The 22,183-nt window shown below is 51.1% G+C and overlaps 1 protein-coding gene across 1 annotated transcript; it reads right to left on the bottom strand.

The window, feature by feature from the left end:
- Positions 1-10,087: 10,087 nt before the first annotated feature.
- On the bottom strand, positions 10,088-21,028 carry S1pr2 (sphingosine-1-phosphate receptor 2). Its single transcript, XM_028872428.2, is given in 3 exon segments — positions 10,088-12,235; positions 12,238-12,713; positions 20,805-21,028. Coding segments are annotated over 2 exon segments (1,056 nt in total). The 5' UTR covers positions 12,674-12,713; positions 20,805-21,028; the 3' UTR covers positions 10,088-11,615.
- Between the last annotated feature and the right edge of the window lie 1,155 nt (positions 21,029-22,183).

Raw genomic sequence — 22,183 nt, 5'->3', positions numbered from 1 at the left:
AGGCAGAGACAGTCGGAGGACAGCCTAGTCTACAAACTGAGTTCCAGGACAGCCAGAACTACACAGAGAAACCCTGTCCTGGGGCTGGGGGAGGCGGGTGGTGGAGAAGGCAGAAGATTATCTTTGACTAAGTTGGGAGTTCTAGGCCAGCCTGGGCTATAAGCTACAGAGTGGATTTGACCCATGGATAGCAGTTTGACAGTCCCCCCGAAGGAGTAGTTTACAGCTTCGATCAGAAACTGGGGATGTAGCTCTGGGACAGAGTGCTTCCAGGAAACCCTGAAAGCAGAAATCAGAGAAAAGATACAGTCACAACTTATGATGCACAGAGGAGAAGCTTGGGCTGAGTGTACACCCTAGAACCGTGTTTCTGTAAGTCTCCAACATTGACTTCCAAGATTTTCTCACCCACTTTAAGCATGAGCCTCCTTCCTACTTACACAGGGCTGTTTTCTCAGCACTTGGACCCGGAGCCACGCCCCTTACCCCCTTATATCCCTAGAGAACGGCAGCCATGAGTGCTCGGAGGACATAAAGCATGCAGCAGTGACTGGCTCTGAGCAGCCAAAAGTAATCTGAGGCTGAGAGCCCCATGTGTAGCTAGAAGGGCCTGCTCTGCCCTGGCCATCAAACTAGAGGGCTTCTACCTGCTGGTTCCTGCCTCAAATGACCCTCAATCAACCCCAGCAGACGCTCCTAAGGCAGTCACCAATCACTGAAAGCATGCCGCCGTGCACTGTCGGGTGGCCTGCCTGAAACCTACTTGGGTTGTGAAGTGCTGTGGGCAATCTTACTCCATAAACGGCTGCTAGGAATGAATCACGTGAGCCCAGCTTCCCGAAGGTCAGTGAACTTCTGAGAACTGTTCTCTCCTTCCATCATGTGGTTCTGGGCATCAAACTTAGGCTGGCTGTCCTCGTGGCTGCTTTACCTGATGAACCACCTCGACTACCCCATGCTAGGTTTATTCTGGGCTGGGGATTGAACCCAGAGCCTTGTACATTCAAGATAAACTCTCTACCAACTAAGCCACTTGATCCTTCTGCCTCTGCCCACCAAGAACTGGGGTTACAGGGGTGTGGCCATCACATCCAGCGCGATTTTCTTTTATCCTGGTTTTCTATTTATTTTTATTTTATGTGTTCCAGTGCTTTGCCTGCACATATGTCTGTGTACCACATTCATGCCTGGTGCCCAATGGGGCCAGAAGAGGGCATCATATCTCCTAGAACTGGAGTTACAGCCATTGTCAGCTGCCATGTGGGTGCTGGGAATTGCACCTCAGACCTCTGGAAGATGTCTTAACCACTGAGCAATCTCTCAAGCTCCTTCCATTTCCTAATTTTGACAGGGGCAACTAGTCCCTAATAAGACTTTAAGGCAAGTAGTCCCTAATAAGACTTTAAGAAAGCTGAGTGGTAGTCCCGCACACCTTTAATCCCAGCACTTGGGAGGCAGAGGTAGGCAGATCTTTGAGTTCAAGACCAGTTTGGTCTACAGAGCAAGTTCTAAAACAGCCAGAGGTACACAGAGAAACCCTGTCTTGAAAAGAAAAAAAAAAAAAAAAAAAAAAAGACTTGGGGGGGTGGGAATGGCAGGTGTTAGTGGCCTAAATTTTGGGAGTTTTAAGCTTTGTGATCAAGTGGGACCTGACCAGAATTCTAATCACATGATGAATCCAGGAAATGCACATTATAGATGATCGATCCAGGGGGAAGATTCAAATTAAAAATTGACAATTTTTAGCTAGCACCATGTCTCAGTGGTAAAGACACTTGCCACCAAGACTGAGGACCTGAGTTCAATTCTTGGAACCCACAGGTGGAGAGAGAAAACTTACTCCCACAAACTGTCTTCTGAACACACATGCATGGAATTTTTTAAAAAATTGACATAGAGAGGCCTTTGAAACTCTTGAGTCAGTCTTAGTTATATTACAAGGGGTAGACAGACAGACATCAACACCTTCTAAAAATGTTTCCAGAACCATCTATGATAAGCTGAAGTCCAAAATAATATAGTTGGTCCTAAACCTTCTTGGAAGGCTGAAGAGTAAGTTAAATAGCATAAGGGGATGCTGCTGGCCAGGATCTAAACCACGGCAAAGTCCACAAATTAACCTAGTCATTCTACAAATTAATTACAAGGCTGGAAAGAATGGTTAGTAGCGTTAACTACTCTTCCAGAGGACCTGGGTTCAACTTCCCGCACCCACACAGCAGCCCACAACCACGTGCAAGTCAAGTGCCTTCTTCTGGCCTCCATGGACACTAGGCACATGGTGCAGCTATTCATGTGTGCAGAACATCCATACACATAAAATTAAACACACACCAATTCCGGGGGAGGGGCTGGGAGGTGCCAGGATCTACAGGCTAAACAGAGAACTTGATTAAATGCCTTGTGAAGACCTTGTTTGGATTCTGATTTTTTTTAAATTCAAATCTAAAGAAGAAAAGTGGAAAACATATGTGGTGGCCCAAGCTATATTCTCAATGGTTGGGAAAATGAAGAGGAGGATCAGGAGTTCAAGGCTAGCCTGGGCTACTTTTGTTTTGTTTCATTTACATATACATTATGTTCCCCCATAATGATAAACATAACAAGCTTTTTTTTTTTTTTTTTATGTTCGAAAGAGGGTTTCTCTGTGCAACCCTGGCACCCTGGCTGTCCTGGAACTTGCTTTGTAGACCAGGCTGGCTTGGAACTCACAGAGATCCACCTGCCTCTGTCTCCCAAGTGCTGAGATTAAAGGCAGGTGCTGCTACGGCCCAGCAAAGCCTGGGCTACTGAATGAGAGACCCTGCATCACAAGAAAGAAAGAGGGGAAAAGTGTGGGAAGGAAGGAAGGAACCCGAGACACACGAGAGCAAATTCAACTTTTTTGGGGTTTTTTTCTTTAATTTATTATTCTTTGGAAATTCCCCACATGCATAAGTGTTATTTGGTCTTTTCCACCATCTGACCTTCTCTCTCCTCCTTCCCACTCCTGCACAGTCTTCTTTTCCAAGAAGTCCAGATGGGGGACTTTTAATTCTGATACTTTTAAAAAAACATTTTAATTAGGATCAAAGTGGTAGCGCATGTTTTTAATCCCAGCACTCAGGAGGCAGGTAGATCTCTTTGAGTTCGAGGCCAGCCTGATCTACACAGTGAACTTTAGGACAGCCAGACCTATACAGAGAAACCCTGTTTCATAGAACAAACAAACAACATTTTAATTAGGTTATTTATTGTGGGGGGCATGGAGATCAGAGGACACCCCGCCAGAGTCAGCTCTCTCCTTCTAGCATGTGGGTTCTGAGGATGGAACTTTGGTCAACAACCTCAGTGGCAAGGGCCCTTACCAGGTGAGTCATCTCAGTTCAGTTCTTACACTCCTCCTCCTCCTGCTTCTTCTTCTTCTTGTTTTTCTTCTTTGTTTTTTTGAGACAGGGTTTCTCCATGTACCCTTGGCTGACCTGAGTACACCTTGAACTCCTCTGTAGACCAGGCTGGCCTCGAACTCAGAGATCCGCCTGCCTCTGACTCCCAAGTACTGGGATTATTGGCGTGCCCCACCACACCTGGCAAATTCTGATACTCTTGATAAGCATGATGCTGGTATTGTGGATAAGCTTTATTTTTTTCTCCCTGTATTGGCTATCTTTTAGAGATATAAAGCAAAGTATTGAAAAATAAATTATTTCCCTTCTCATCTTTGCTTCTAATAATGAGTGAGAATAGGCCTAAGCAAGAGCTGGTGAGAGAGAGTGAGAGTGGGCTGAGTCATACAGGAAGTTGCACCCTGAGTAGATCTCACCGCAGGACCCTTCACAATTATCAACCAGGAAATAGCAGCCCCAAAGGGGAGAAGACAGACAGACAGACCGACAGTCAGTCAGACAGACACTGACTCAGCTGAGTGATCAGAAGAAATCAGTTTTTCTGGTGCTGGGGGCTGCAAAGGATAGCAGTGCATAAGGCCTGCGATGGAGCTGTCGGCGGGTTCCTCCTGAGCAGGGGACCTCCAGGAACTAACAGACCTCTGTTTTCCAGTGTGTCAGGGCTGTGGAAGACAGAGGACAGTGACACTTCCCACTGAAAGAGACACTGGACACGAGGATGACCTGAGCAGTAGAGAGATCATTGGTGAAATCTGCTGCAATCTGCAGGTTGCTGCTTTTTAGAGTTATTGGGGTAGAAGAGTGCCTTGATCTTAGGAAACTCAAGGAAGTGTTTACGCTGACTAGAAAGATGGGTGGGTGGATAAATGGTTGTCTGGCTAGATGAAAGGGTGGGAGAGTGGATGGATGGACAGACGGACGGATGGATGGATGGAAGAATAAGTGGGTAGGTGGATGAGTAGATGGATGCATAGATAGATTAATGAGTAGGAGGATGAATGGATGGATGGATAGGAGAATGGATGAATGGATAGGAGAATGAATGAATGAATGGATAAATGTACAAGTGAAGGATAGTTGAATAGATTGATTGTGCATATATGAATGGATGGAAGGAAGGATGTGTGGGTGGATGAGTAGGTAGATAAGTGAATAGAGAATAAAATTGTTAGTACTTTGAATCTCTTTTAAATGTGAGAAAACTCACTTTTCCTGTCATTTAATTCAGTAGGATTTGTATCAATACTTATCAGTTACAGCTGTGTCTAATTTATATACCACTAAGAAAAAGAACTAACCTCTGCATCATGAAGCAAAATTCAGAAGTTACCATGTCATCATAATCATAGCAATAGGCATGGTAGATTCCTATTTCTCTGATACTACAATGCCAAAAGACACTTGATCCAAGGCAGCCCAAAGCAGAACTATACGTACCAATACATGGGCAAGGGTTATAGGCTCAAGGCCCTGATTTCCATCCTAGAAACCTGATGTTGCTCCAGCCAGATGGATCAATGGGTAAAGTCCCTGGCTTCTGACTCTGACAACCTGATTCTAATGCCCAGGGCGCCCTTGGTGGGAGGAGACAATTGACTACTGTAAGCTCTCCTCTGACCTCCATGCCCGCCACTGCGGCATGCATGTGTACACGTTCACTCATCTAAATAAATAGATAAGCAAAAATTTAAGACAACAAAAAACTTGATACAGTTGCCCACATATCTAATTAAATTAGTTAAAATTAGCAAGAGGCTGGGAGAATAGCTCAGTAGGGCACTTGCCTAGCAAGCCTAGCATGTGTGAGCCCCGAAATACAATTGTTAGCACCACACACACACACACACACACACACCATACACACACACCATACACACACACACACACCATACACACACATACACCATACACACACACACACACACACACACACACACACTGGTTGATGTATCACCTGTAATCTTAGTACTTGGGAGGCTGAGCAGGAGGATTTCTGGGAGTTTGAGACCAGCCTGGGCTATATAATGAGTTCTAGGCGAGCCTTGGCTACAGAATAATAGTCTGCCTCAAAAAAGAAATGTAAAAAGTTAACTACAGAGTGAGATCCAGGACAGGCACCAAAACTACACAGAGAAACCCTGTCTCAAAAAAAAAAGTTAACTAATTACAATTTAAAATCTTTGCTTTGTGCTAACCATACTTTAAGCATCCTTGAACCACACCACTCAGGATTAAAGAATGCTTGTATTTATTATTTTATGTGTATGAGTGCTTTGCCAGCGTATGTATCATGTAGCATGTATCATGTAGCATGCCTGGTGCTTATCAAAGTCAGAAATTGCCAGATTCCCTGGAACTGGAGCTACAAATTGTTGTGAACTATCATGTGGGTGCTAGGAACCAAAATCTGGTCCTCTGAAGTCTCCCTCCCTACCCCCACCATGCTAGTGATGGCCCCTGGGGCCTTGGGTGTGCTCAGTGAGAGCTGTACTATGGAACTGTACCCCAGCCCAAGATCAATTATAGGAGTGGCTATCATGGTAAAGACACCTTTACAGGCTGGGCAGTAGCAGTGGTGCAAGCTTTTAGTCCCAGCACTCAGGAGGCAGAGCCAGGCGGATCTCTGTGAGTTCGAGGCCAGCCTGGGCTACAGAGCGAGATCCAGGAGAAGAAACCCTGTCTCGAGAAAAAAAAAAAAAAAGACACTTTTATAGACCAGGGGCTTTCAATTTTAAAAAGTATGACTTTGCCAGACTTGGTGGCACACGCCTTTAGTCCCAGCACTTGGGAGGCAGAGGCAGGTGGATCTCTTGAGTTCAAGGACAGCCTGGTCTACAGAGTGAGTTCCAGGATAGCCAGGGGGCTACACAGAGAAACTGTCTCAAAAAAAAAAAATATGACTTTTTCTAGTGTATAATATTCCTATTTATTAATTTTGTGTGTGTACATTGAGCATGTATCAAAATACACCCTGAAGTCAGAAGACAGCTTATTGAGTCTGTTCTTTCATTCCATCATGGAAATGATGTCAATTACCTTTACCTACTGAATCATATTTCTGGAACATGTATTTGTTTGTTTGTTTTCCTAGACATGGTTTCTCTGTGTTGTCCTAGAACTAGCTCTGTAGACCAGGCTGGCCTCAAACTCACAGAAATCCACCTACGTCTGTCTCCTGAGGGCTGGGATTGAAGGCATGTGCCACCACAGCCAGATCTATGGATTTGTTTTTATGTGTATGGGTGTTTTGCCTGCCTGCACATCTGTACACCACGTGGGGGACTGGCCAGAAGAGGGTTTCAGATTCCCTGGGACTGGAGTAAGTGACAGTTGTGAGCCATCATGTGGGCGCTGGTCATCAAATCCGGGTCCTCTGGAAGAGCAGCCAGTGTTCTTAACCACTGAGCCAACCCTCCAGCCCTGCTTTTTAAATTATTTGGAATGTTTGGTTGAAAGCATGTTCCTGGGTCAACTCAGACCTTCTTAGTCTGAAATTCTTCCTGCAAGAGTTTAAGAATCTACGTTGGTGAGCTGGGCGTGGTAGTGCGCACACCTTTCATCCCAGCATTCCAGAGGCAGAGGCAGGCAGATCTCTGTGAGTTCGAGGCCAGCCTGGTCTACAGAGTGAGTTCTAGGTAGAGTTATTACACAGAGAGACCCTGTCTCAAACAACAACGACAACAACAAAGTCTTATGTAGGTCAGGGTAGTCTTGAACTCACTAAGTAGCTGAGGCTGACCTTGACCGTCTGATCCTCTTGCTGCCGCTGCCTGAGTTCTGAGACTGGAGTTATGGCCTGTGTATGTAGTGCTGGGCAAAGCCCTGAGCTTAATTCCAAGCACCAGATGAGGCAGAGATGTTTGGTGAGGATTCTAGCTGGAGGCTGGAGGCCCACCCAGCACGCAAAGGCAGCCGGTGGGAAGGACTGACAGGACAGGCGTGTGCGACCTGCAGGCTGCATGCCTCTCAAGAGAGCTACGAATGGGGAACAACACAAAACCAGACAGGCCTGGAGAGATGGCTCAGTGGTTAAGCACTTGTTACTCTTGTGGAGGACATGGGTTCAATTCCCAGCACACACCAAGCAACTCACAACCACTTATAACCCCAGCTCCTAGATGATCTGATGGTTCTGGTCTCCCGGGCACTTGCATTCATATGCTCATTTGAACACACTAGGAAAAAAAAAAAAAAAAGCTTTAAAAAGAAAAACTTTCAAAATCAGAAACTTAAAACATTATTTTTCTTTTTGTTTGTTTTTTTTTTGAGACAGGGTTTCTGTGAATAGCCCTGGCTGTCCTGAAACTCACCTGTCTTTAGAGACCCGCCTGCCTCTGCCTCCCAAATGCTAGGGTTAAAGAATGCGCCACCACTGCCTGGCTTTTTTCATTATTTTTTTAACTTGCTGGCTTGGTTCTAGTGCATGAACTCTGGCAATTGTCTGTTGCAATGTCAGAAGGCTAGAGAAATCTGCAAGAGGACAGAGGCCACAGGCCTGCACCCCACTGGAATTTCCCCTCTCTGGACAGCTCAGAGATGACCACTGTTGGGTAACAAGCCCTGCCTGGGACTGGAGTTGTGTTAAAGGCCAGGCCTCTCTGTGTACGCATGCCCATGCTGCAGTGACATGTACAGGTGAGGACTGTGTTCAGGAGTTGGTTCTCCTCCACAGTGGGCCTCAGGGCGTAAGCTCAGGGAGCCACACTTGGCAGCAAAGGGGGTCTTTACCTACTGAACAACCTCACCAGCCCTCCTTTGCTTTTGCTTCTTCCTTAAACTGTCTTGAAAACACAGAACACCTTATGAATTTTCCTGTCATTCTTGATTGGGAACCATGCTGACCTCCATATTGTTCCGATTTTTGTATATGTGCTGCTTTAGTGGATGCGAGCGCGCGTGCGCGCACACACACACACACACACACACACACACACACACACGCACACACACACACACACGCACAAACACACACAAATGTTTTAAACAGGATCTTGATCTGTGATTCAGGCTAGCCTAGAACTCAGTATGTAGTCTGGGATGGACTCAAAACTCCAAATTCTGCCTTCACCTTCCCAGTGCAGGGATTAGAGGTGTGAAAGACCACATCTAACTCAGACAGGTGCAGAGGTGTGTGTGTGTGTGTGTGTGTGTGTGTGTGTGTGTGTGTAGAGGCCGGTGGTTGACTTCAGGTGTCTTCCTCCATCCCTCTCCTTTTTATTTACTCTCTGTCAGGACCCGGAGCTCACCAGTCGCTGGTCTGTAGTAGCCAGCTTGGTCCTGGATTAGCCAGCTTGGTCCTCCACCCCCACACTGTCTCCCTCTTCTCCCCAGGCGGGGTTCCAGGCAGCTTCTGAGCCACCTGGCTCTTCCTACCACGTGGGTCTGGAGACACATACCCAGGAGTGTCAGCTGCTGATTGTCACCTCAGCCCTAGATCAGGCTCGAGAGACCCTTGCCTCAGGCAGTGGAGGAAAGATCATCCCTTGAGGCCATTTGGGGAAACAAAAGAAAAGCACAAAGAACTAGCCGATTGAGGCTGGGGTGGGGCTCAGCTGACAGAGCAAAGCCTAGCATGCTGGAAGCCCTGGGTTCCATCCTCAGCAGAGCATAAACCCGGTTTGTGGTGTAACTCCAGCTCGGGAGGTGGAGGCAAGAGGATCATAATTTCAAGGTTATCCTCAGCTATTACCTAGTGAATTTGAGGCCAGACTGAGCTACATAAAGACCCTATCTCCAAAAAAAAAAAAAATTATCTATATCTATCATCTATCTACATATCACATGACAGCGGTAGACTGCTTGACCAACAGGCTTGACATCCCCAGTAGCAGGGGAGGAAGGAGGAATGAAAAGGGGATGGAGAGATGCTTCCAAGGTTAAGAGCACTTGCTGCTCTTCTAGAGGACCTGTGTTCTGTTCCCAGCACCCACAACAGGCCGATTACAACCACCTGCAATTCTAGCACCAGAGGATCCAATTTCCCTGGCCTATTCAGGTATTACATGCACATGCTTATTCCCATAATCTTCACACACACACAATTTAAATTATAATAAATCTTATAAAAGAAAGTGTTGAGCCGGGTAATGGTGGCACATACCTTTATCTCAGCACTCGGGGTGCAGAAGCAGGTGGATCTCTGTGAGTTGGAGGCCAGCCTGGTCTGCAAAGCAAGTTCTAGAGGACAGTCAGAGCTGTTACACAAAGAAACTCTGTCTTGAAAAAACCAAAAAATAAATAAATAAATAAATAAATAAATAAATAAATAAATAAATAAATAAGGAAAGTGGTGGCTGCCGGTAAGAACGGCCGGGCTCGTCTGACCTTCTGAAACCGCCTCTCCAACTTCCCAGACTGCAGACTTGGAATAGAGAACAGCCCACCTCACCTGCTAAGGTGAACCTTTGAAGGAAAACATGGAGGCCCTGGGCCTAATGAGTCACTCTGAGGAGCAAATCAACCTCCCAACAGCCCCAGGGAAAAGGCTAAGGTTGGCCCTGTGTCCCCAGAAGCCACTGTGTGCAATACTCAGCAATTCTAGCTCAGGCAGAGCTGAGAGTTGGGGATGGGGCATGAAACAGAGAAATAAAGAAGGCCTTGGCGGGTGATAATCTCCCTTACCCCATCTCCCAGGCCAAGGACACTAATAGGAAGAAATGGCGGCCTATAATCCCAACACACACATACACAAAACCCATGACTGCCAGCAGCAAGAGAAATCGAACTGTTTATTGGCCCAGATCTGGGTCTCCAGCACAAAGGGGATACCTGGGAAGCTATATGAGGGGAGACACACTCCCAACTGGCTCCTTGCATCCCAAATTTCCCCTTCCCCAGCCTTTGCTTTCACAGACTTCTTGGATGCAGAGGTTTCTATGTGTGGAAGAGATGAACCAGCAATTCCCAAGGGGCCTGCACATGGCAGGCGCCACACACACCCTGTCTCTCTCTGGCAGTTTCAACATGGATGTGAACATGAGAGGTCAGATAACGCCCACACACTGGCACACAGACATATATAAATACAGTTTGTACCGCATTGGACTTTCTATTTCTCCACAGGATTTAGCAAAGTCCTTCAAGACTTTGAAGGTTCCCATGAATACCAGGATGTCCTTGTCCACCTCACGTCTTTGTTGACTATGTTACTCATGATAACTCGCAAGACAGCTGTTGGCGGTATACCCCATGATACCAGCACTCGGGAAGTAGAGGCGGGAGGATCAGAAGTCCAAAGCCAGCCTTGGCTACATAGTGAGTTGGAGGCCAGCCTGGGCTACATGAGACCCTGTCACAATTTTTAAAAACAACAAAGACAATTGGCAAGTGGCCACACTGGGTTCAAGGCTGCCCTGCCTTAGGGGACCTGGTACCTGGGGTAGGACGAAGGTGGGGAGGTGGAAACAGTTTGTGGGGAGGGAGGCTGGATTTGGGGGCAGGAGTTCCAGGAATGACCAATGCCTCCCCTAGGGTTTTTCACAAGGAAGAGCAAAGCCTCCTTAGCATCTGTGTCACACTGATTTCCCAGCCCTCAGCTGATTCCTCTGCTCTCTCCAATAGAGCACGTAGCCAATGAGGTCTGAGGATGAAGACCAGGATTTCCAGGCTCCTCCTCCCTGCCCCACAGTGGTTTCCTTTCCCGGAACACGAAAGGAAAAGGAAGAAGTAACTGAGTTAATGAAATTGAGGAAGCTGTGGATTTGGGCCTCAGATGGACAGGGAGGAAGCCTTGGGTCCCCTGGGGACAGTGTCTCCACAAGAAGAGGCCTACGGTTGCCTGTGGAAGGCGGCAGGAGCTAGGTATAGTGGTACATGGCTTTAAAATCCCAGCACTCAGAAGGCAGAGGCAGGTGACCTCTGTGAGTTCCCAGCCAGCCTGGTCTGCACAGCAGTTCTAGGCCAGCCAGAGCAACATAGAGAGGCCCTGTCTTAAAGGAGGAGGCAGGAAGTGGGCCAGGCGGACCAAAGGTAGGACAGGATGCTGATACCCTCTGTACCAAGGGGCAAATGCTCTAACCCTAAGCTCCAGCCTGCTGCCCCCCTTCACCCTTAACGGTCCCCGCAGTCACGGTACTGCAATCTGTTAGGTCAGTGCCTCCGCTGGCCACCTGACCTATGAGCTGTGGTCAGTTCCACTAGGCCTGTGGCGCTGAGGGACACATGAGGTCACCCGGTCTCTCCCCACAGAGCTCTCCGTGGCTTGGTTACCTGTCAGTTCCCCCCTTCCCTTCAGACCACTGTGTTGCCCTCCAGAAAGGTGGGTGATGTAGGCATGTGCAAGCCCCTCTCCAGTGAGCTGGAGCTGCGGAGGGGCAGGAGCCGGTGCCCTGGGGTCCCACCTCTGCGACCCGCCACTCCCTTCCCCCGCCGCCAGCACTGCACGGGCCTCAGCACCTCCCTCCGAAGGTCCCGGCTACACCACGTGTAGATGACAGGGTTGAGCAGCGAGTTGAGGGTGGCAAAGGCGAAGAAATAATGAGCTTTGTAGAGGACAGGACAGGCCCGGACGGGACAGGTCGAGTCTAAGAGAAGGATGCTAAAAGCTGGGAGCCAGCAGATGATGAAAACACCCAGTACGATGGTGACTGTCTTGAGCAGGGCCAGTGTCTGGGAACCGGCGATATCGGCATGGCTGGACCGGACTACAAAGTAGATTCGGACATACAGTGCCACGATAGCCAATAAGATGACGGAAAAGATGGTGACCACGCAGAGCACGTAGTGCTTGGCGTAGAGGGGCAGGACCGTGGAGCAGGCCTCCAGATTGTCCAGACAGTTCCAGCCCAGGATGGGCAAGCCACCCAGGACCAGCGACAGGAGCCAAGAGGCCCCAATGAGCATCAGCATCGGCAGCTCTTGTCGCTGCCGTAAAGCTTGACCTTGGCGATGGCCACGTGTCTCTCGATGGCGATAGCCAGGAGGCTGAAGACCGAGGCAGAGAGAGTGATGAAGGCCGAACCCTCTCGGGCGAACCACTGCAAAGGAGTCAGGGACAGAGTGACGGGCCCCGAGAGCAAGGTGTTGGCCACGAAGGCCACCCCGGCCAGCAGGTCGGAGGCTGCCAGGTTGCCGAGGAACAGGTACATCGCTGAGTGGAACTTGCTGTTCCTTGCTACGGCGATTAGCACCAGAAGGTTCTCCACCACGATGGCACAGCATAGGATGATGATGAAGGCGGAGGCCACCTTGCGGGAGGGTGTCTCCTGCATGTCCAGCGTCTCCTTGGTGTAATTGTAGTGTTCCAGAACCTTCTCAGGATTGAGGTACTCTGAGTATAAGCCACCCATGGTGGGGCTCAGTGGCCTGCTGGGGCCATGGGGATGAGAACTGCACATAAGAGGAACAGAAAAGGGACAGCAGGTCAGAACTGTGGCTTTTGCAAGGACTCTGAGCTTGAACTAAAGAGGTTCAGGGTCTAGCTGAGTCCTCAGAGTGATCTCAGGGAAGCTATATTCATTACTCTCCCCTCCCTCCTGTGACAGACAGGATGCCTAGAGAAGTTCACTCTTTCTTTTCTTTCTTTCTTTCTTTTTTTTTTTTTTTTTTTTTTTTTTTTTTGATTTTTTGAGACAGGGTTTCTCTGTGTAGCTTTGCGCCTTTCCTGGAACTCACTTGGTAGCCCAGGCTGGCCTCGAACTCACAGAGATCCGCCTGGCTCTGCCTCCCGAGTGCTGGGATTAAAGGCGTGCGCCACCACCACCCGGCTTTTTTTTGGTTTTTTGGAGACGATTTCTCTGTGTAGTCCTGGATGGCCTGGAACTCACTATGTAGCCCAGGCTGGCCTGGAGCTCAAGCTCTACCTGCCTCTGTCTCCCGAGTGCTGGGATCAAAGGTGTGTTATACCATGCAAGGTCTACATAGTGAGATTCTGTCTCAGAAACAAAAAACAGAGGGCTAGGTTTGTAGCTCACTTGGTAGAGACTTGCCTAACAGGAATGAAAGCCAGGGTTCCATCCCCAGCAGGGCATAAACAAGACATGGTGGTTCACATCAGTAATTCTATCGCTTAGGAAGGATAGGCAGGAGGACTGAGGTCATGGTCATCTTTGGCTACATAATGAAGCAAGTTGGGGAAGACAGCCTGGGCTACACAAGATCTATCTCAACAACAACCCCCACAAACAAGCAGGGTTGGTGTGGGTATGCACCTTTAAGCTCAGCACTCAGGAGGCAGAGGCAGTTGGATCTCTGTGAGTTTGAGGCCAGCCTGGTCTACATGGTGAGTTCCAGGACAGCCAGCCAGGGATACACAACAAAACCCTACCTAAAAGAAAAAAGACCAATACCAAGTAGTCAGTCCTGAAAGCATATTTATTATTTTCCTTTTTTCTTTTTTTTGAGACAGGGTTTCTCTGTGTAGCCCTGGCTGTCCTGGACCAGGTTGGCCTCGAACTCAGAGATGTGTTTGCCTCTGCCTCCCAAGTGCTGAGATTAAAGGTGTGTGCCAACACCTATGGCCTCAAGACACATTCATACAAGTAACACTATATGGACTGAACAAGTTGTGTTTATATATTTAGGAATGTATAGAGAGAGGCAATTAAAGAAATAGAGGCCATGAATTTGAGAGAGAAGGGGGTGGATGCAAGGGAAGGGTTGGAGGGATGCATAGGAAGGGGGGAAATTATGTATTTTTTTAATTTAAATAATAAAAATTTATTTTAAATTTACCTTTTAAAAACTGTTTAAAAAGTCAGGCATAGTGGTGCGCTCAGGAGGCGGAGGCAGGACTGCTACATGTTCCAGCCAGCCTGGGCTGTATTACAAGACCCTATCTCAAGAAGAAGAAGAAAAAACTTTAATCCCAGCACTTGGGAGGCAGAGGCAGGTGGATCTCTGTGAGTTCGAGGCCAGCCTGGGCTACAGAGTGAGTACCAGGAAAGGTACAAAGCTACACAGAGAAACCCTGTCTCAAAACAAAAAACAAAAAACAAAAAAACAAAAAGGAACAGACAGAAGATTCTCGGGACTTCTAGAAACCTCACCTGCCTTCCATGGAACAAGCCTGAGGAACAGCTTGGACAGCTTGTCGCTTCTGTCCTACACACAGGCCTCAGGCTTCATGCCACCTGCTGACCTGGGTCAGCGAGATTCTTACTGCCAACAGCACCAACCCCTGGTCATTACCACCCACTGCCTGATTCCAGGCTGGGCCTAAGCCTTGAGGCCACGGGCACACCCAAAGATAAGGACTTGGGGAGACATCAGGACGGCCTGAGGTCCAAGCCTCCCAGAGCCGCACTATCTTGAAGGACATAGACCTTGGTGGCAGGACAGAGTTTGTCTGTTCCAGACGACGAACTCTGACACTCAGAGACTGAGCTGCTGAAGGCTCAGCCTCTTGGCCTCCACATATCCATCTTTACGATGGGTACCAAAAAGATCCCTTCATAAGGGATGGGTGGTGACGTGCACCTGTAATCACAGCACCCCACGGGCTGAGGTGGGAGGACAGCTTGAGCCCAAGAGCTTACTGAGCCCAAGACTTCACAAGCCTAAGAGTTCACGACCAGCCTGGCCAAGAGCAAGGATAGACAAAGGACAGTGAGGACACGGGGGAGGGATGAATGGGTAAAAGCAGTGCTGAGCAAGCCTGACACCGTGAGTTGGATTCCACAAAGCCATGGTTGAAGAGAACTGACTCCCAAAAATTACCCTCTGACCCCCTTGGGTGCTTGTGGCATGGTGTGCCCACACTTACTCATGCTCCCCAATAGTAAACATAATAAACTTTTTTTTTTGTTTTTTAAACAGGGTTTTTCTGTGTAACAGTCCTGGCTGTCCTGGGACTCACTTTGTAGACCAGGCTGGCCTTGAACTCACAGAGATCTCCCAAGTGCTGGGATTAAAGGCGTGAGCCACCACTGCCTGGCTAAACATAATAAACTTTACAAAGAAAAGGCAAGAAGGGAGAGGAGAAAGGCGGGAAAAGCTGCCGTGCAGGCGCTGGGGAGACAGTTTGGTGGGTAAAGCGCTTTCCTTCCCCTGCTGAAGACCCGAGCTTGATCGCCACATTAAATAAAGCCAGCAGCATGCGGGATTTGAGACAGGAGGATTCTCCTGGAAGCTCAAAGGCTACCGGATGGCTCAGTAGGCAGAGTGTTTGCCTTGCAAGTATGAGGCTCTGCGTCCAATCCCCTGCATCCACCGTTCCCGAAGAGTGCTGGCTCAGACTTGTAACCCCAGCACTGGACAGGCAGCAGGAGGACCCCGGCCCCTGGTCCTTCAGCCTAATCTGCCCGGAGAGTTCCAGGCCATTGAGAGATCCCGTCTCAAAAACAAAGCAAAACAGGGTAGGATGTAATCTGAGACGCAATAGGTGAACTCATCCTATGCCCCACCTGTGTGCACGCACATGCACACGTACCTACACACACAACACATACAGCGAGCACAGCAAACATCCAACAAGTATTCGCTAACGTCTTCAGTGCCCTCTTTCCCAACACACAAGCTTTGGGGCTGCCTCCATCCGCTCGATAGTCTAGAAAAGGATGCTGACTTAGCCCCAAAAAAAACAAAAAACAAAAAACCACTCCAACAGCCGGTTCCCATCCCCACCATCTCACACTACCCAAGGACACTAGGTCTCAGGGGGGTGGGCAGGGCGCTGGCACCCCCTCCAGCGCCAGGATGCAATCCAGATGTGTCAAGCCCCTGGAAGAAACATGGCAGAGCCCCTGTCACATCCGGTGAGGGCAAGTCTGGGGGTGGGAACGGGGAGAATGAGGAGGGTCGCCAGTGACCCGGTCTTGGACGTCCTGGCTAAGAAGACGAGGCAGCTGTTGAAGTCATGTGAGCTGTGAAGGGGCCCCCCTGGAGCAGCCCGTGCAGAGGGGCCGGGAGGGGGGTTAGAAATTTGTTTCCATGAAAGTCTGAGTCACCCACCCCTCCTTTGCAAGGAAAACTGAGCTGAGCCCGGGAAGGGATAGGGGAGGGACCTGTGTGGGCAGAGAACAGGAGATGCTGAGCACACCATGGCCAGCTAGAGTGGGCCAGGGGAATCGAGGAGGGGCTGGCGCAATGTGCAGAGAATGCTCCCGTCCTTGGTAACAGGGAGGGGCCACATGCTAAGAACTCTTCCAAGCCTGGGCTTGGAAAGAGGCCTGACAAAGGCCACGTGTTTACCAGAAAGAGCACCGCTCCAGAAGGTGGCTGGTAGAGCCGGTTCCTAGTGAGCTCTGAGAATGATGGGGTCTTCCGGGGTCGCCCAGCCATCTCCTTTCCCGGATGCCCCCTCGGTGGGACACCCTGGCCTTTGAGGGGGTTTTACAGACACAGCTGCTCCCCACCCCCTAGGCGAGGGGACATCCGTCCTACTTTGGAAACAGAGAAGAGCTTGTACGTGTCCTGGGGACAGCTGCCCCACCCAGATCCTCACACAGAGGCCCCTTGTTTCCCCTGCCTGGACAGAGCCCGGGGCGCCCCAATGCCCTCAGCTCGACGCAGCCGGTCTCAGGCCAGCTTGGCCCAGGCCACACAGCTTTTTTTTTTTTTTTTTTTTTCCCCAAACCAGGTCTTCAGGCCGAAGCAGCCCGGAGCCTGATTGGCTCGTTTTCAATGCCCCAGGGTGCATCCTCAGCATCCGATTGGTCCAGCTGGGGGGGGACGCTCTGCGAAGAATCTTACAGTGGTTCCCTTTTGAAAGCTGCTGGGACTCTGCTCTTCAGGAGCTGTGTGGTTGTCCCTGTGGGGCTGTTTGAACCACAGCCTGACCGCTGGGTCACTCTCCCTCAGACGCCTACGGACTGGCCTGATCATCTGGGCCTCTCTTGGGGTTCATCACTGAGCATCACCCCCCGCCCCCCCCACACACACTGCAAGCCTAGTAGGCAAGAAGCCCAGGGTGTGTCCCCTAGTCCCCCTCTGAGACTCCCAAGGATGGTCACCACCCCTTCTCCAGTCTGGCGGTGTAGAAGAGAAAGAATTACGGCCGTTTCCTGCAGAAATAAATGTGACCAGCCCCGCCCGAGCACCCCAGGGACTGACCAGAAAGTCTGTCTTCCCGGGGGCGGAAGACAGTGAGCACTATACTCACAGCTGTGGAGAGGCTAAGACTCTGTACACGTGCAGACCCAGACCCACACACTGTCCTAGTGAGGAGGGGAAACTGGGGTCCAGGCTCTCTCCCGGGTCTCATCATCCCTTCTAGAACCTTTCTAACCAAAGAGCTTAAGCCGTTTTAGGACTCCCAGAAAGAGGAAGCTGGGCCCAAGGGCTGGAGCCTTGGAGGAAGAGTCACTCTCCAGGCGGATAGAGGTTGGCCTGGCCTCCTCCCTTTGTCCAGACTCCAAGACTGAGTCTGGTCTCCTGTCCCCCTCCACCATAGCGGTCAGGACTGCTTCTCAGGGACAGGAGAAAGAAATTGCCACTAGACTCTGAACTGAAAAATGAGCCTGACCAGGTGGTTCATGCATATAATCCCAGCTACATAGGAAGCTAAGGAAAGAAGATGGAGGATTTAAGACCAGCCTGGGCTACATGAGCTGAAGGTTAGCTTGGGTGGAATAAGGAGACCCTGACTGAAGCTGGAATTAAAGGGGAGGGCTGGGAGGCGTTGAGATGGCTCATTGGCTAAAGGCACTTGTCACCAAGCTTGAGGACTTGATCCAGCCCCGGGACCCACATAGTGGGAGAGAGGACTGTCTCCCAAAAGTAATCCTCTGGCCTGCACACTCATGCCATGAAGCACACATGCCCATACAGATACACCCACAAAATAAATAAATGTAAACTTTAAAATGTAAATACATTAAAAGGCCTGGTGTGGCAGTGCACACTTTTAATCCCAGGGTTTGGGAAAAAGAGACAAGTGGATCTCCGTGAATTTGAGGGCAGCATGATCTACAGAGTAAGTTTCAGGACAGCCAGGGCTACACAGAGAGACTCTGTTTATAAATAAATAAAATTAAGAAGGTGAGCTCTGTGTAACTCGGGCACAGCATCATTTTGAAGTTCTGGGTTCCCAGGATGCAGAACACACAAGAAGAGGACAAGTGGAAGGCTCTGGAGAGGGAAGACAGATATCCGGACATGACTGCTTGGCTAAAGATTAGGGGAGAGGAAGGCTTGGTGGTTCTGCTCCTCTCTGCCAGTCCCAGCTTACCCGACCCTCCCCAGCAGCTTACCCGACCCTCCCCAGCAGCTGGCCCCGACCCTCCCCAGCAGCTTACCCGACCCTCCCCAGCAGCTGCCCGACCCTCCCAGCAGCTTACCCGACCCTCCCCAGCAGCTGCCCCGACCCTCCCCAGCAGCTTACCCGACCCTCCCCAGCAGCTTACCCGACCCTCCCCAGCAGCTTACCCGACCCTCCCCAGCAGCTGGCCCCGACCCTCCCCAGCAGCTTACCCGACCCTCCCCAGCAGCTTACCCGACCCTCCCCAGCAGTTTACCCGACCCTCCCCAGCAGCTGGCCCCGACCCTCCCCAGCAGCTTACCCGACCCTCCCCAGCAGCTGGCCCGACCCTCCCCAGCAGTTACCCGACCCTCCCCAGCAGCTGGCCCCGACCCTCCCCAGCAGCTGGCCCCGACCCTCCCCAGCAGCTGGCCCGACCCTCCCCAGCAGCTGGCCACGCCGGCACTCACCTTTTCTTGTGGCTGTAGTGTGGCTGTGGCCCCTCCCACACTGCTGCTGCCCACCAAGCCTGGAGGTAGAACTGACTGAACCACTCCCCACTCCCACTTTCTAGGGCTCCCTAGGGCTCCAGGGGCTACCTCCTGCCCCCAGGGATAAGCCTCACTAGCCTCCCAAGGACCATTTAAATCTCCGAAACCTCAGGGCCTTCCCGCAGTTCCTGCGGGTAAATCTTACAGACACCCCCCCCACACACACACACACACACAAACACTTTTTCCGGCAGACTATCTCATCTTTGGATTTCATTTGACTGTCTCTTTCTAGGTCTTCAGGAACTATCTTCTCTTTTTGTTTTTTGAGACAGGGTCTTATGGTGTATCCCAGACTGATCAGGAAGTCACTATGTAGATCAGGCTGGTCTTGAACTCACAAGGATCCTCCTGCCTCCGTCTTCAGAGCGCTGGGATTAAAGGCATGGGGCATCATGCTCAGCCCAACCCACCTCCGGATCCTTTTTTTATCAGAACATCTGGCTTTATCATCAGAAAATGATCTTATTTTCCACAGTACCCCATGAGGCCAGCTATCAAGTTCATGCTCAGCCTCTCGCGCCTGATGTGATGGAGGCAGGCACAAAAATAAATGAGGGCCCGAAGTTAGAGGGCTCCTATGAGGAGCTTGGGGACATCTTAGTCCCCTAGCAGCACCCCAACTCAACCACTAGGTGAAGCCAGGCGCGTCTCCATGGCGACGACGGTAAGACCCGCCCGGCCCAGGCAGCACTCTCCGGCTCCTTATCAGGCCGAGGAATGCGCGGTATCCACACTCTCTCGTGCTGGGGCGGCGCCATCTCTCTCCCAAGACCCTGACACGGCGCAGGATGCCCCCCTCCCCGCCCCAGGCAACAGGGGGGAGGCGACACCTCTGCACCCCATCAGAGGGCCCCCACACCTAGATTCTCTGGGCACTGGGGAGAGGGGAAGACCCAAGCAGCAGCAGCTGCATTCCCCGCCCCCTGCAGTGAAGCTCCCACGTCCCGCCACAGGGGACCATGGGCTCAGAGAGTGTCGCCTTGGGCATCTAACAAGGATAGAGACGGGGGTGGGGAGGGGAGGTGGAAATCCCCGGGTGAGTCAACCAGTGCCAAAGAAGGGGGCGAGGTCCCAACGCTGCGTAGCCCGCAACAATGTGGACTCCACGCCACGCGTGCCTTCCTTCACCCCTACATCCCATCCGCGGGCTAGGATAGGAAGAGAAGCCGCCTGGACTATGCAGTACTGTTCCTCTCGTTCTCAAACAAAACAACTCTCCCGAAATGGAGAGCGGAGGAGAGGAGCAACTCAGGGAAACTGAGTCAAAAAACTAGCCTCACAGGCGGTGGGGTGATGGCCTTCCCTGGGGACCCCGCCCATGAGCTCCGAGCGTCCGCCGCTCGCTCATGTGCAGCACCTTTCGTCCTGGCCCAAGGCGGAGATAGAGAAGAAGGGATGCTGTACCTCTCCCCAACAATCCCACTGCCCCAAACCCTGCTTCCTAAGAACCCCATCCTGTCTTGCAAAGTCGCCAACCCAAAGCAGTCGGATTCCGCCTTTCTCCACAGCACTAACTTCCTGCCCCGAGGAAGGCGGGGAGCTCGGTCTGGGGGTGCGCCACCGAGTAGGTGGGAAGCTGCCTGGAGTGGTGGACACGGGCGCACGGTGGGTGATCGGTCCCCTCGGTGCAGCAGAGCCTGGAGCAGCGCGTGCTACCCCTGTATGAGCGCCTGACCCCGGGCTGGGCCCCCCAGCTCGATCCCCGCGGTCCACCCCGATCGGAACCTCCGCTTTGCCCCGCGCGCTCACCTGGCTAGGCCGGCCGGGGTCCCTGCCCTGGCCTGAGCGGCCTTGGCGTCTGCGCCCCGGGACAGCCAGTGGCTGGGTTTGGAGGCTGCTGGCTGGGCTCGGTCCACGTCCTGGAGTTGGGGACCCAGGACAAGAGGGAGGCGGGCAGAGCCGCCGCCTCCGGCCCCCACTCCCTGCTCGCCCCGCCCTCCTCTCCTCCTCTTTCCGGCGGCGACTTGCAATGAATTCCAGATGTGGCCCGCCAGTCAGCCAGGGCTCGCGCTGGGGAAGCGCAGGGCCCCTTTGTCCGCCCCCCCTCCCGCTCTGCCCCTCCCAGCCCCCACCCGTGAGAACCGCCGTCGCATGACGTCACGGCAGCGTGACGTCACAGCTCTTTTAAGCCAGGTGGCCTAGACCTGAAACAACTGTGTTCCATAAGGAAGACACTCAAGGCTTTGCCCCAGGCTCATGCCTGGGACCTGAAAATGGAGGAAATCGTGTTTACCTACTACGCTACTACAGGGGAGGGGGGGACTTGGCAGTTCAGGATTAAGCACCTACTATGTGTTCCTACAAGAAACGAATTCCTACTTGGTGCTCCACCCAGCCCCCAAAACAGAACTGTTCATTAGCTTGGTAAGAACCCCAAACGCCAATTGGGCATGGCGGCACATAACGCTTGTTATCCCAGCACCTGGGACCTGGGAGGCAGGAGGATCAGGAAGTTCAAGCTGGTCCTAGAAGCCTCAGCCAGCCTGGACAAGTGGGATGTTTCTGGAAAACCACATGCTGGGATGTGGATTCAGGCGGTAGAGTGCTGGCCTAGCATGCACAAAGCCTCGGGTTCCGTCCTCAGCACTGCATACGCAGGGCATGGCGGCTTGGGCCTCTAATCCCAGCACGTGGGAAGTAGAAGCAGGTTTGTTCGGGAGTTCAAGGCCAGCCTTGACTACATGATCCTGTTGTCTCCTTCCCTCCAAACAACTCCCACTGAAAAAATTCCAAAATTAAGAGTAACATCAGATCAGCAATATAGCTCACTAGGCAGGGGAAAGCCTTGCCTGGAAGCCTGGCCTGAGTTCAGTCCCTGGAAGCAGAGCTGGCCTCTGACCTCCACAGGACATCATGGTACAGCTGCACCTGCATTCACGCACCGGTGCATGCACAACAACAATAAATGCAATTTTAAACCAATAACAGGCTGCTGAGCTGTCAGCAGGTAAAAGCTCTTACTTGCCAACAGGCCTGAAAATCTGAGTTGGATGTCTGGGACCCACATAGTGGAAAGTGATAACCAATTCCTGCAAGTTGTCCTCTGACTTCCAAGGCCTGCTGTGGCACCTGCACACCCCCACATGCATACACACACAAATAATAAAATTAAAATTAATAAAATTTTA

Source organism: Peromyscus leucopus, chromosome 7, assembly GCF_004664715.2.
Source record: "Peromyscus leucopus breed LL Stock chromosome 7, UCI_PerLeu_2.1, whole genome shotgun sequence".
Classification (NCBI taxonomy): Eukaryota; Metazoa; Chordata; class Mammalia; order Rodentia; family Cricetidae; genus Peromyscus; species Peromyscus leucopus.
The sequence above is the reverse complement of the archived record's forward strand: the minus strand, read 5'-3'. Positions and strand labels throughout refer to the sequence as shown.